General features: G+C 38.7%; 1 protein-coding gene across 1 annotated transcript; it reads right to left on the reverse strand.

Moving 5' to 3' along the window:
* Positions 1-10,263: 10,263 nt before the first annotated feature.
* Positions 10,264-15,882, reverse strand: LOC138958804 (calcium-regulated heat-stable protein 1-like). The gene is made up of 4 exons (XM_070330097.1): positions 15,761-15,882; positions 14,663-14,831; positions 14,098-14,220; positions 10,264-12,575 (listed from the first exon to the last, which is right to left on the reverse strand). Exons 2-4 carry the CDS (start codon positions 14,794-14,796, stop codon positions 12,407-12,409), a joined length of 426 nt encoding a protein of 141 aa, XP_070186198.1. The 5' UTR covers positions 14,797-14,831; positions 15,761-15,882; the 3' UTR covers positions 10,264-12,406.
* Positions 15,883-15,986: the final 104 nt, after the last annotated feature.

The following is a 15,986-nucleotide window of genomic DNA, read 5'->3' on the forward strand; positions in this document are numbered from 1 at the left end:
GGGCCTTTAATTTCATAACCGCAGTGCCCCACTGCGGGATATACAAAGGAGTCAAAGAACTTCAAGAAAAAAATGTTCAATACAAAAGCTTAAATGAACAAAGTGAAACAAATCCAGAAAAAAAATTAATATACATGTTGCCTCAGCTATTATTCAGTCTGATAATACATAGTGGTACATTTAATAATAAAAAATAAAAATATGTTTTTCATGAGCTTCCATTTAAGTTTTACATCGATCTCTCTGATGGTTTACTCAAGCAAACCATGTACAAAAGCCTCCAGTAATTTTCTATAGTTTGTACAAATCTTGAGAATCTTTTGTTACATGACAATTAATACCCCCTGCCACCAAAAATGTGACTAGCCGCGCATGCGCACTCGAAACTCCGAAGGGGTGTATGTATTGCCAGATGTCAATGGACCCCAGACAATAAAAAGATCAAATTTAAACAACGAAGTGACTGTGGTAAGATGAACAAATATAAAAATCAAAGGAATACTGTACTCACCAATACAAGAACGAGACAAGACGGTACGGATTTTCGCTTACGGAAGCTTCATCAGGAAAAACAAGAACACAAAAGACAACAAATTTGCAAGTCAACACTTGATGACCTTAACAGCTATAAGAAGAAACCTTCATTTCTACACATGCATACTAATCATGCATACAACAACAAAATCAAACACACAGTGACATATTGCTAACAACAAGAAGATACATTTGTTTGTTTGTTTGATAACATGCTGACAGTGACAGGCCGACCAGTCAGTCATTTCTAAGTTTGTATCCAATTCCTCTGGTAGATTCTCCATCTCCAGTTGATCAACAGAGAGCCAAACCTAGACCTGTGGAAGAGGGCCTGAATAAAGAGCCAGCTAACACTCAGTCCAGAATAGGTGAATGCAGTGGCAATGGGTCGGACATACCTTGCAAAAAGAGACCCAGTCAAAGTACATAGCCCAACAATCGCTTAACTGGAATCCATAAGAAAAGTAAATGGCCCAGTCCAGTGGAGGCCAACGAGAAGCTCTTGGAGCCAGCAACGTCGCTGGATTGAAGTTTTAGCATGGCTGGGAATGCAGGAGAAGAAGATAAGAAAAGGGAAGAACAGGACGCCCAAAACCTGGCGTCATAGTCTGCTTGGTGATAATTGAAGGCCATGGATCATACCTGGGAGGAAGCCAAAAGGACAGCCAGAAACAAAAAAGGTCTTTAGGTCTATCTTGCTGACAAAAGAACAAAAACAAAGGGAAAGAAGCAACTGTGTTTTATTCTGGAACCACATGGAATGGATAAACTGCTTTCTGCTAGGACATATCTTACTAAAAAAAGAGGACTACTAGCTGTTGAAGCCCTATGTTCCACATGAAGTGAAGATCAATGATCAAGTATTAGTATGTCAGATCAGCGTGCCATCAGTTTGGTATCTACAAATTAAGTTTCCGTTATGGCACATGCACATTGCACACTGAAGAAAAGTGATAAATACAGAAGTTACATCAAAGAATAGAAAGTACATGTAGTGATGTACACACAATTTTAGTCCAAAGTAATCTCTTGGTCTTAGCCTAGAGAAACAAGAAGGGCAAAGCCCATACGACTCACATGCTTTACACATTTTTCCTACCAAAATGTCAAGGTCATCCAAGGTCATGCAACACAAAGCTGTTAATTCAAGACATAGGAAGTACAATGGTGCTTATTGGCTCTTTCTACCATGAGATATGGTCACTTTTAGTGGTTCACTACCTTATTTTGGTCACATTTCATAAGGGTCAAAGTGACCTTGACCTTGATCATATGTGACCAAATGTGTCTCATGATGAAAGCATAACTTGTGCCCCACATAATTTTTAAGTTTGAAACAGTTATCTTCCATAGTTCAGGGTCAAGGTCACTTCAAAATATGTATACAATCCAACTTTGAAGAGCTCCTGTGACCTTGACCTTGAAGCAAGGTAAACCAAACTGGTATCAAAAGATGGGGCTTACTTTGCCCTATATATCATATATAGGTGAGGTATTGAATCTCAAAAACTTCAGAGAAAATGTGAAAAATGTGAAAAATAGCTGTTTTTTAGGCAACATTTATGGCCCCTGCGACCTTGACCTTGAAGCAAGGTCAAGATGCTATGTATGTTTTTTGGGGCCTTGTCATCATACACCATCTTGCCAAATTTGGTACTGATAGACTGAATAGTCTCCAAGAAATATCCAACGTTAAAGTTTTCCGGACGGACGGACGGACGTCCGGACGGACGTCCGGACGGACGGACGGACGGACGGACGGACGACTCGGGTGAGTACATAGACTCACTTTTGCTTCGCATGTGAGTCAAAAATGCCATGCATGATCATTGATTTTTTTCTTCCGTCTCCTCCCCCTTTCGCTGCTACTCAGTTGGAAAAGATGGTTAAAACTATATGTGTGAATGTTACTTTCATCACTGAAACGAATGTTAAAACAAGCGACATGAAGCGACATTACAACATTTAGTCAATCTGTCAAACTCACAGGATGAAATTAACAAGACGGCATTTTTTTCTCACCAAAACATAGTTTTGTCCCCCGCGGCCATGCCCCAAGAAAGCACTGATCACGTGCACAAAATAAGCGTGCAAAAAGTGACATGCCAGTATAGCATGGCGCATAGTGCTTCACAGGAAAGAGCACTTTTCTCTATTTTTTTCAACTTTCTGAGCATGTCTTTTTAATTCAAACATATCTTATGTTTTTGGAATCAGGAAATGATGAAGAGTAAGGTGGACTTATGACTATAATTTTAATTTTCATTAGAATTTCCAGATTTTTAATGACTAAACTCATTAATTAGTTTTAAAGCTTCCAAACTGAAACGCCATCCCATAGTCCGGGCTTTGTCAAAGATTGTTTGACCAAAATTTCAATCAATTTGATTGAAAAATGAGGGTGTGACAGTGCCACCTCAACTTTCACAAAAAGCCGGATGGATATGATGTCATCAAAGGCGTTTAGTAAAAAAAAAATGAGGAAAAAAGTCTGGGGATAACATTTCCAGGAACTCTTGTGTCAAGTTTTATGAAGATCGGTCCATTAGTTTTCTCTGAATCGCTTTCACATACACATACACACCACCACCACCCTCGTCTTGACTCCCCATCTATGTTAAAACATTTAGTCAAAACCTCACTAAATGCAAAAATGAAATGGTCAATATACAAAGAGCATGGAGGCATAGGCGATGATTCATGCTTATATATCTACACACCATACAAACAAACAAAATCAAATAAACTTTTTGTCACCATTTATTTTTTTAATTTAGCAACACCTTATACACAAAGAAGAATCATCAAAGTGTCAAGCATTTAGAAACATTGAAATGCTACTTGGTTCAACTTATCGCTCCAGATTACTTATCTACTCTACTTGTGCATGCTGTAAAAATAACTAACTTGCAATATTTACAAAAAACAAACAAGCAAGCAGAAGATGATTGAATATTTAGATGTCTTCAAGGCAAACAAACCACATCTATCCCTAGTCATAGTATACTACTTTATATGCCAGATGGATCAGAGATAATATAAAACGTCATTACTTAATCACCTTTATGAAACAAGTCTTCCCATCAGGAGTGAACTACAGCAAAACTTTTAAAATTGTTTGTGTATGTAAAACCACCCCTGGTGTCCATAATTTACACATCCACTCATGAGTCCTGATGTTTACAAACAGTTGAGTACGGAAAAATATGAGGTACACGAGACAAAGACAAATGAGTAAGGAAACCATTAAAACCTTGGTAAACAAGAAGGGCAAAGCCCATACGACTCACAAGCTTGACCTTGACCTTTAAATGACCTTGACCTTCAGGGTCAAGGTCAAATAACTAAACCTAGCAATGACATCATACACTAAGAACGGCTTTACACATTTTTCCTACCAAAATACATGTGAGGTCAAGGTCATCCAAGGTCATGCAACACAAAGCTGTTAATTCAAGACATAGGAAGTACAATGGTGCTTATTGGCTCTTTCTACCATGAGATATGGTCACTTTTAGTGGTTCACTACCTTATTTTGGTCACATTTCATAAGGGTCAAAGTGACCTTGACCTTGATCATATGTGACCAAATGTGTCTCATGATGAAAGCATAACATGTGCCCCACATAATTTTTAAGTTTGAAACAGTTATCTTCCATAGTTCAGGGTCAAGGTCACTTCAAAATATGTATACAATCCAACTTTGAAGAGCTCCTGTGACCTTGACCTTGAAGCAAGGTAACCCAAACTGGTATCAAAAGATGGGGCTTAATTTGCCCTATATATCATATATAGGTGAGGTATTGAATCTCAAAAACTTCAGAGAAAATGGGAAAAATAGCTGTTTTTTAGGCAACATTTATGGCCCCTGCGACCTTGACCTTGAAGCAAGGTCAAGATGCTATGTATGTTTTTTGGGGCCTTGTCATCATACACCATCTTGCCAAATTTGGTACTGATAGACTGAATAGTGTCCAAGAAATATCCAACGTTAAAGTTTTCCGGACGGACGGACGGACGACTCGGGTGAGTACATAGACTCACTTTTGCTTCGCATGTGAGTCAAAAACAAAAACAAGAGGCGAAGCCTTCAAGGCTCACGTAAGAAATCGACAAACAGTAACACAAACTCAATCACTCCGTCACACACACACACACACACACACACACACACACACACACACACACACACACACACACACACACACAGTAAGCATAGGTGAAACTATGCAAGAAAGCGAGACCCTGGATCTGCCAAGAAGTCTCGGCCCGCTCACAATAACAATGACCGAGACTTTCAGTAATTCCTTTGCGTGACGTCTAACCCTCTTACCGTGCGTCATAATGTGACGTCTTCAAATAGTTTCTATCACACACGTCGAACACTTTTGACCGAGACTGACGTAATCCATAGACTCGGAAATGTTAAAGTTTCTACCACAGACATACACACATACATACATACATACGCACGCACAGACAGACAAAGTTTATCATCGCATAGGCTACACTTACGTGGAGCCAACAAAACAAAAAACAATCATACCTTGGCTAAAAGTCCTTCCTCCTCTCATCCCCTCTGCTAGTGTAACCAGCATTTTTTTACAGCAAAAAAAAATCTACTACACATACTTGTATTTAGTCTGCCACTGCTTTTTCAATGGTGTATCTGCAGACTTTTAAAAAAAAATCATGTATAACATTGTTGCTTCTCATGAACAACATTACAGACATTCCAACAACAGAGAGCTATGACTTGACATGCATGAAGGTGCAATGACGTAGTGTTCGACCTGCCAAAGACTAGATAGTTTTGAATGCCGAAGATAGAGATGATCTGTTCTGATTCAGCACTTCTGCTATGCCAAGGGGTCAAGCTTTTGATAGTGGGTGCAAGCAATTAATAGAGGACAAGCAGACACACAGTCAAAGTAACTGAGCTTTCAACGCTTGCCATTGCGTGCTGTGTCTCAGACAAAAGATTGCACTGCGATGCGCCCGTGACCATTATCACCGACGACACCTTGAAAAATGAGCTAAGGGCTGCAACTTCAACAGAAGTGCTTATTCACCATGACTCACCAAGCATTACTTATAGTGACAACAAAACCCTGGTGAAATTTACAGACCAAGTCAAATAATGGAAGAGAGAAAATATATCGTCTGCCCTCTAAATTGGGTATCACTACAGGCCACCATTAGCTTCACCCATTAACTATTCAGTAATGTTGAAGTGAAAAGGATCAGAAACAGCGATATTGTTTTACCTCATGCCTATGAGACTGTAAAATGAAATGCGCTGAGTAGGCACAATCTTTGCATTGATTTTACAACCACTAAAGCAAAGCCGATACCGCATGATAAATAATCATACACTAAGTGCAGCCTAAAGCATACATTTATCAGGAGCAGATATATTTGATTGAAAGTTTAGTCCCTGCTGATCAAGCAATATTACAGATATATGGAGCGAAGTCAATGTTGACAGCATAATTAATCTTCCACTGCAGTGTGCAACCTCAATCAGTAACTGATTGTATCTTCAACACGACCTACAAAGGTTTACAACTAAAAGTGTTGCATTGCTGAAATAAAAAGATGCACTTGTCATGTCTAATACTTGTACTCCGTCACGGCGGAGGGCTGACCGTGCACCCAAAAGCGGACTCAACCAAATGGGTATTTTTTGAAAGCTTGGGGCCTGCCGAACATAAAAATCGATGTTAACAAGAAATATTCAAGGGCGCACTTTCTCTTTTCAGTCAAAATTCAACTATAACCTGAAGAGTGATGCACGAGCATTTCAGACGCTTGCCTCTGAAAAATGAAGTTCTCAGCCAAATTACGAACTCAAACTGGTACGTTTTACATATAAATGTGTTAGTTGGTATCTTTTGATTATCACAAAACAATTTGCGACTGCTTTGGCCGAGGATGCTGGTGACAGTATCATTATTATGAACCCTACCCTAAATCCAGGAAAGACGTCGTCCAAAATGTAGGTAAGTTTTGATTAAAAATAAATTCACACAAGACTAGTATTGTTGTTTGGCTTCAATGGATATTTTCGTCAAGTATGATGTCTTTACATAATATCTGTAAAATATGAATGGATTTGAACCATATACTATGTCACTATGACCTTCCAATCTTCCTAACCCCCAGCCCAGTAAAGCGTGCGAGACGTTTCCTGAACAAATGTCGCTTTGTGGTGCGAGTTCAGTGTGACATGATTAGTTTCCAGAACCCCATTTCTGACTTTCGAAGTTTATCTACATACATTTAGCAATGCACGAGCAAAATATGACAACTTAATGGTGCCTTTTGGTTTAATGCTATGGTAAAAAATCCTAGTGATAGTGTTTACAGCTTGAAACAAAACATAACAGAGGGGAGTAGTCTTCCTCAATCTGGTTCAGAGCATAATGTATTTCTATTTTCAGAGGTAGCATTATTTCTGATAAGAGCTAGAGCCAATATAATGATGCTGAATATTTGAAAAATGAACTTTGTGACTCATCTGAGTAGCAGAAGAGCCTTCGTGATCGTCAGCGTAAGGCTGGCTGTCTTCAAGGCAATTCCTAGATGAACAACTTAACACTGCGTTCGATTATTCGCCCGTTTCTTAAGCTAGAGCTTTGAAACTTTACACGCGTCTAGGGCTACATGTACGCTTTACAATACGTAAAATATAGTTGACTCTCGCGTTATTTAAAGGTCACAACAAGGTCATTACCAGGCAAAAACGAGGGAAAACCGACGGAAAGTACCATTTTCTGCAACTGTTTGTTAGAAAAAGCTTTCAAATTCAATTATTTTTGGGGGATTAACGCATCTCTAGACATGACAATCATCCGATTATCAGACATCAATTGTGGAGGTCACGACAAGGTCATTACCAGGCAAAAACGAGGGAAAACCGAGGGAAAATACCATTTTCTGCAACTTGTGTGAAAGTAAAAGCTTTCAAACTCCATCTTCTTCTGGTATTGGCGCATCTCTAGGCATGACAATCATCTGATTAACAGTCCTCAATTTTCAAGGTCACAACCAGGTCATTACCAGATAGAAACGAGAGAAACCCGAGAAAAAATACCATTTTCTATAACTTTTTTGTAAGTAAGAGCTTATAAACTCCATCTTCTTCTGGGATTAGCGCTGAAGTCCGAGGAAAGTTTTCTTGCCCCATGCCTAGTTTGAAGGTCATGACAAGGTCAAGTTTACACGTTTTCTATTTGTGTTCGGCTATTTTCTAAGCTAAAGCTGTTGAGGCAGATTCATGACATCTTCGTTCGCCCACAAGGGCTCTAGGGGGGTGGGCGGGGCTGGATGTAATAGGGGTAGAAGAGAAGGGGAGAGAGAAGAAAAAGTCAATGTTAAGGTGTTCATCTACCGATAGCCTTGCGGTCTGCAAGCCTGACTCTGAGGATCACACCGGCTGTCCTGGCACTCAGACGAGTCATAAAGTTGATATATTTTCCGTCGTTTTACCCAGTAATGACCTTGTTGTGTGACCTTTAAATATTACGAGAGTCAACAATATTTGTTTCATGTCTCATAATGCCCTAGACGTGTGTAAAATTCCATCCTTGTCATGACCTTCAAACGTTGAATGGGTCAAGAAAACTTTCCAAAGACTTCAGGGTCGTTGAAATCAGCGCTAATCATAGAAGAAGATGGAGTTTATAAGCTCTTACTTACAAAAAAGTTGCAGAAAATTGATATTTTCCTTCGGTTTTCCATCGGTTCTATCTGGTAATGACCTTGTTCTGACCTTGAAAATTGAGGACTGTTAATCAGATGATTGTCATGTCTAGAGATGCGCCAATACCAGAAGAAGATGGAGTTTGAAAGCATTTACTTACACACAAGTCGCAGAAAATGGTATTTTTCCTCGGTTTTCCCCGGTAATGACCTTGTCGTGACCTCCACAATTGATGACTGTTAATCAGATGATTGCCATGTCTAGAGATGCACTAATCCCAGGAAACAATTGAATTTGAAAGCTCATTCTTACAAACATGAGTTGCAGAAAATGGTACTTTCCTTCGGTTTTTCTTCGGTTTTACCTGGTGATGACCTTGTTGTGTGACCTTTAAATATTACGAGAGTCAACAATAATTGCGTTATGTCTCATAAATCCCAAGACGTGTGTAAAGTTGTAATTAAGCATTAGCTTCGAAAATAGCTGACGTCCAGAAAGTATTTTATTTGACCGTAAAAGATATTCCCAAATAGAAAACGTGTAAATTTGACCTTGTCATGACCTTCAAAGTAGGCATGGGTCAAGAAAACTTTCCTCGGACTTCAGGGTCATTGAAATCAGCGCTAATCCCAGAAGAAGATGGAGTTTATAAGCTCTCACTTACAAAAAAGTTATAGAAAATGGTATTTTCCCTCGGTTTTCTCTCGGTTCTATCTGGTAATGACCTTGTTGTGACCTTGAAAATTGAGGACTGTTAATCAGATGATTGTCATGCCTAGAGATGCGCCAATACCAGAAGAAGATGGAGTTTGAAAGCTTTTACTTTCACACAAGTTGCAGAAAATGGTATTTTCCCTCGGGTTTCCCTCGTTTTTACCCGGTAATGACCTTGTCGTGACCTCCACAATTGATGTCTGATAATCGGATGATTGTCATGTCTAGAGATGCGTTAATCCCAGGAAACAATTGAATTTGAAAGCTTTTTCTAACAAACAGTTGCAGAAAATGGTACTTTCCCTCGGTTTTCCCTCGTTTTTGCCTGGTAATGACCTTGTTGTGACCTTTAAATAACGCGAGAGTCAACTATATTTTACGTATTGTAAAGCGTACATGTAGCCCTAGACGCGTGTAAAGTCTCAAAGCTCTAGCTTAAGAAACGGGCGAATAATCGAACGCAGTGTTAAGTTGTTCATCTAGGAATTGCCTTGAAGACAGCCAGCCTTACGCTGACGATCACGAAGGCTCTCTTGCTACTCAGATGAGTCACAAAGTTCATTTTTCAAATATTCAGCATCATTATATTGGCTCTAGCTCTTATCAGAAATAATGCTACCTCTGAAAATAGAAATACATTATGCTCTGAACCAGATTGAGGAAGACTACTCCCCTCTGTTATGTTTTGTTTCAAGCTGTAAACACTATCACTAGCAATTTTACCATAGCATTAAACCAAAAGGCACCATTAAGTTGTCATATTTTGCTCGTGCATTGCTAAATGTATGTAGATAAACTTTGAAAGTCAGAAATGGGGTTCTGGAAACTAATCATGTCACACTGAACTCGCACCACAAAGCGACATTTGTTCAGGAAACGTCTCGCACGCTTTACTGGGCTGGGGGTTAGGAAGATTGGAAGGTCATAATGACATAGTATATGGTTCAAATCCATTCATATTATACAGATATTATGTAAAGACATCATACTTGACGAAAATATATCCATTGAAGCCAAACAACAATACTAGTCTTGTGTGAATTTATTTTTAATCAAAACTTACCTACATTTTGGACGACGTCTTTCCTGGATTTAGGGTAGGGTTCATAATAATGATACTGTCACCAGCATCCTCGGCCAAAGCAGTCGCAAATTGTTTTGTGATAATCAAAAGATACCAACTAACACATTTATATGTAAAACGTACCAGTTTGAGTTCGTAATTTGGCTGAGAACTTCTTTTTTCAGAGGCAAGCGTCTGAAATGCTCGTGCATCACTCTTCAGGGTATAGTTAAATTTTGACTGAGAAGAGAAAGTGCGCCCTTGAATATTTCTTGTTAACATCGATTTTTATGTTTGGCAGGCCCCAAGCTTTCAAGAAATACCCATCTGGTAGAGTCCGCTTTTGGGTGCACGGTCAGCCCTCCGCCGTGACGGAGTATTGTAATCATACCCTGGGATTTAGAAAATAAAACAGCAACAAAGAAATAAAGAGTTAACACGTCAATAGACACTATTCAAAGTGTTAACATATGTTCAATTTGTCCAAATGTTCAATTTGCCATGGTTTTGACATCAAAGCACTTTCCAGTTTTCTTCATGTTTTATGCTTGGAGACCAAACATGTATAATCAGTCCATAAAACATCACAAAAAGGAGCACCCATGAAAGAAGAGAAGCAAAACTAAAGTAAACAAGCATACAAAAAATGGTTTCAGAAACATGCATTGGCAATTGCATAGAACCAAAACAAACCAAAAAAACAGACTTCCAAAACAAGTTGCTGTTCTCTTTGTTTCAAAATAAAAGCTGCGTAGATCGATACACAAGAATTTCATGGTCTGCTGAAATTGCTTGGTTCTGATTCAGAAATATTGCAACACATATTTTAATTTAGTTTTCTGGGCCAAAATAAAATTCTGTATGAGCAGAGACCAATGCCATACACACTGTGCATTGCAATAAACACTAATGCCGTGATTTAATCGACAGAGAAATACTAAAGACAAACCAAAGCACAAAGGTTAGATCGCCAGAAGGCTCCGACGCTTTCAGACAATGTCCCGAATATTTTATCACTGCGAAGTTTAAAACAAACATGAACACTTTCAACACAATTGTCAGGGTTCGTACAGTTTCTTTGTTCTAAAATTCAAATACTTTTCAAGGACTTTCAAGACCTTCTGAAGAGAAAATCAAGCACCCTCTTACCTTCAAAGCTCGCAATGAAACACTCACTGGTTATTATACCAACTTCCCTCATGCCAACTTAAATCATTGGATGTTCAAAAACTAATGATTTAATTTTTGTCAAAGGCGACAGATTCGTAGCAGACGATGGTTTTGAAGCAGACAGACTCAAAAGAGACTGTCGGTTACGGTTAAACGTTTACTTTGAGGTTATCAAAAAATAGATCATTGCAATTGTTTATTGTGGGTGGTTGTTGTGTAATCAGTTTGCAGCATTAGAGTTTTTAAGGACTTTCAAGGATCTTGCCAATTTTTTAAGCACTTTCAAAGCCTTAAAACTGACCCCTCCAAATTCAAGCACTTTCAAGCACCTGTACGAACCCTGAATTGTGCAAACTTAAGAGTCCAACCCTTACCAAATTACAGAATACTGTAAACCCTCCCATAAATGTTTCATTGTGGTCTGTACAAACTACAATGCACACTTTAGCAAGAAGAAAAAAAATAGCGACAGTTGCTCCTTAAACAGCATGAATTATAAGACCTACAGCCCAGTCCTCTTACAACAACATTACAGTCTATACGCCACAATACACGATGCCTTCATAGAAGGCTTGATTATCACCGATTTACTTGAGACACTGATCTTTCGAGTGCAAGAAGTAACATTTGAACTTTGTTGAGTCAAATTCAAACTGTTAATAAAACTAGCTCAAATCAATTGTGCTGAAATCATCTTCTTAAAAAGGGTAATTCAAATCAAATAAAACACATGAAAAGATACATACATATATATATATATGATATACACGTTCAGACCTTACTCTATTAATTACTCAACAAAAGTAAGCTCAACAAAGTTACAATACTATAACCTGAACCATCTTACTGAGGTACCATGCAGTTGTAAAATCATGAAAGAAATCTGTGAGCCGTTCAAAAGATGATATAATTTAAATCCCATGTTGGTGTACTCATGATAGCAATCAGAGACAGCCAACATGAGGAAACATGAATTCACACCAGCAGAGCAATGGCTTTTATGTTTTCAAATAATTCACAATGACTTTGCTCCTGGTCTCTTTAAAATTTAATATAGCTAGGTCAGTAATTTAGAACAGAAAAACGTTCTAACCAGTCCCTCTTTCACAGAGACAGTATTTATCTTCCAAATCCATACACAAGCTCAGAGAGGTTTTCTGAAACAACTGCAGACGTGAAGTTGTAATTCTGCTCCTGATCACCATCAGTGAAACTAATGTCTATGACGATGTAGGTGGCACAGGTGAATCCCATCGTTCATGCGTGACACCAGGTTTCAGGTGAGTGATAACTACGTGGGCGGCTTGCTTCTTCTCCATGCGTGGAGGAATCAAGATGGTGCGGAAACTGACTTCGTCTCCTTCTTTTGGCACAAATTCTCCGTCGATGCTGAAAGAGATACATATCAGGACAATTAATTCATATATGCAAGCATCAAAATCATTACGGACAAAAATATGTCTTCTTCATTTATATACTAAAATACATTTACAAGGGTATTTTTTAATGCAATTCTCATAATAAGAGTATGCCTTAAAAAATAAATTCCACAGAATTCTTATCGGTATCATTTTGATCGAAGTTCTGCACATGTATGAAAAGCGCTAAAATGCTTTACTTAATTCTTAAAACTTAGCTCTATGAGTGTTGTATCTTGTCTCATTCAAATCCACCAGCAAGACAAGGTCCCTCACGTCACGGCTTCTACAAAATGTAACTTTTATTAACAATGGAAAAAAGCAAATATAGTCCCGCTGTGTGCAGCCCCTTGCTTCTTTTCATCATTTCATGCATGTCTGAATTCTGTTGTGTTTGTGTCCAGTATGATGATATCAATGTTATTTACAACAATTTAGATGTGGCAATATTGATGATGTGTCAGTGATGTACATTTTAGTCGGTCTCCGGTCTCTGACCGATCCAATTTCCCCAGGACCTATAGCTTTAACCCCAGCAGGACACAGGTCCGATTAACCTACAGAAGAAGTGGTCAAGGGTCCGATCGTTTTTGACAATGAAGCGGACATACGGACTGTTCAATTTTCAAGAGGAAAGCTGGTTTCGGTTTTGCCAAGCGAAAGTGAACACTGCGTGAGGAAAGCTGGTTTCGGTTTTGCCAAGCGAAAGTATGCACTGCGTGTGACCAGTTTGTTGAGTGAACGAGGCACCATATGGGATCTGATTCTTTGAATTAATTTATCCTCAAGTTGGATCAAGAAGAAGAAAAGAAAACCGAACCCATATGGTGCCTCGAGTGCATTCATTGGCTCAGCAATAAATCGTTTAAACCAATGGGAACCACCCGTGCATGTTCGCACATGCGCAAGGCATTACTTTTCGTCATAATATCCGAGGGACAGAACAGCTGATTTATGGGTGTTGATTAATAAGTATCACAAAGAAGACTTTCCCAACTTGCTCAAGCTGGCTGCAGTGTGCCTGGTGCTGCCAGTGCACACAGCAGACGTTGAGAGAGGATTCAGTGCACAGAACTTGGTGTGTACGGCTCGAAGAAACCGATTGTGTGTCACTACCCAGGACATGATCCTGAAAGCAAAACTTGAGGGACTCGCAGAACGGTCAGATGCCTACCTGAAAAACATTGTCGACAGATGGGCAGTGAAAAAAAACCGACAACTGTTCAAATAACTTTGAAATGTGATTCAATCCTTTGAGTATCTAGTCATGACAGTCGCGGAAGGTGGAAGAATTTAAACTGAAAAATCGTTTTAAATGCGGTTTTACGAGTAGTGTTTTTGTCCTATTGAAATTGCAATCTCAGGACACTGTGTCCTATTGATTTTCAGTCTTCAGGACAATTGTCCTAAAGGCGGCTAGAAAAATGTACATCACTGATGTGTACCAAAGGATGTTGTTGGTCAGTAATAAAATAATGCAGAAGATGACATACTCTGATATGTGCACAAAGATGGGTGGGGAATCATCCTCTGGTGTGATAAAACCATGGCCTCTCTGGCGACAGAAAGACTTGATAGTTCCCTTCAGAACAGGTGCTGACTTAGCCCTTTCAGACCTAAAAAAACCCATCAAGTCTCAGGATTAAAATCATAATTAATATGCAAATGTTTAGACATCTTTACATAAATCAAATTAATAAATGTAACATCACAGTCTCACTTTCAGCAAGCAGAATTTATCACAAATGATAAGGCAGTACCTCTCTCTGTCTGTGTCTATCTCACGCAAGCACACTATCTCTAGTATTAATTTCTCCAAGTCTCACTCTCAATCTCCCTCACTTCACAACTAGAGAAGGGTAGAGGTTTCTTTCTTGTAGTTGTACTCCCAAAACTCTTGTAGATGTACAATTACAAATCATAATAAAATGCCATGCAGTATGGTATTCATACTAATATTCAATTTAATGCATTCCCGTATACGAACATTATTAGCTGTATCACAGAATCACTGACCAAGTATGTAATTTGTAAAACACAAAATGAAAATGTTCTCACTGTGAGAATGTTCTGTTCCGTCTAGTCGGAACAGGGCTTGGGATTGAGAAGTGAATCTGGTGTGCGTCTGGAGATCCAGAAATCTTGGCATTATTCATTGCCTGCATCTGCGGTATGTTCTGTGGTGTTGACATCGTCAGTGGAAAAGCTCAGACTTCAGTACTTGAATCTGTGGTAAAATAACAATAAGCAGTTGAAATAGTGTTTCAAATCTGTGAAACAATTAATTTAAAGGTCAGACCTTTACTGGGCTGATTGTAATTAAAGCATGCTACTATTACCAGCAAGCGCATGCACCAATCTTAAAATGTATACACAACTTTCCTTCTCGATCCTCCTACTCTTAATTCTTACCCGTATTCTTCTTCTTTCGGTTGGTAGCCAAAGTCCACAAGGACCATTATTGCCACTTTAGGGATGAAGGGAGGTCAAAAATCATACAGCAACGATAGAAAAATTGTTTTGTAAAAGGGACGGGGATGCTTATTTGAACTTAATTTAAGTAACTCGCATTTGCTTGATCTCATAGTGCAGTGGTAGCTCCTATATTCCCTAACACGAGTAACAGTAACAACTAACACTTACAGTAACATACACACCAAGTAGGCTACCTGTTAGTATCAGCAGAATCACTGTAGGTTTATGGGGTTTTAAATAAATATGTGCACAACAATTTGAACAAATAAAATCAGAATGCTTGAACAATACTCAATAGATTATTCTGCGACCATGCAAGCATGTGAAATTTAAAATTATAATATTATTGCTGAATGCCTGAACAAAAAGATCGAAGGTAGACTAACTAGCCAAGCAACCTAGTGAAGAAACTCTCATGATTGTTCTGAAACCAGTTTCTTGGCAACTTCATGTACGTTACACTAAAATTATAACAAACATGCTGTTGGCTGTAAGCTTACCACTTTCACAATCACAGTTTTCACACTCACAGAACACATACGCATCTCGGTCTAATTTCTAAAGGCATACAAATGGGTCGAGGTGGAGGAAAGTTAGTTGCTAATTAGTAAATTATACTTCGTTGGGTGTCTGATACACGCGGTCTCAGATTATTATAACGTTTCAAAGTAGTATACTCACTGAAAACAAACAGCAGTTCTTTGCAAACAACAAGCAGACTGTTCTGCCGTCTTCGATTAGACTCCGGGCGTGACAATCTGAAGAAAGCTGTACAATACTCTCCAAATTGTATGTTATCAAAAGACTACACACGTGAAAGGAAACGGTTATTATGTCCCATTACTTTCAATTGCTGATTTTGATTTCAGAAAAGATATACAATTTGAAGTTTAAAACCACTAGCCTA

Source organism: Littorina saxatilis, linkage group LG2 (genome assembly GCF_037325665.1).
Source record: "Littorina saxatilis isolate snail1 linkage group LG2, US_GU_Lsax_2.0, whole genome shotgun sequence".
Classification (NCBI taxonomy): domain Eukaryota; kingdom Metazoa; phylum Mollusca; class Gastropoda; order Littorinimorpha; family Littorinidae; genus Littorina; species Littorina saxatilis.

Coding starts and splice junctions, on each gene's coding strand:
- LOC138958804 (XM_070330097.1), bottom strand. CDS start 14,796: ATGTCAACACCACAGAACATACCGCAGATGCAGGCAATGAATAATGCC. Junction 14,221..14,662: donor CGGAACAGAACATTCTCACA/GTGAGAACATTT, acceptor GGGTTTTTTTAG/GTCTGAAAGGGCTAAGTCAG. Junction 12,576..14,097: donor ATCTTTGTGCACATATCAGA/GTATGTCATCTT, acceptor TATCTCTTTCAG/CATCGACGGAGAATTTGTGC.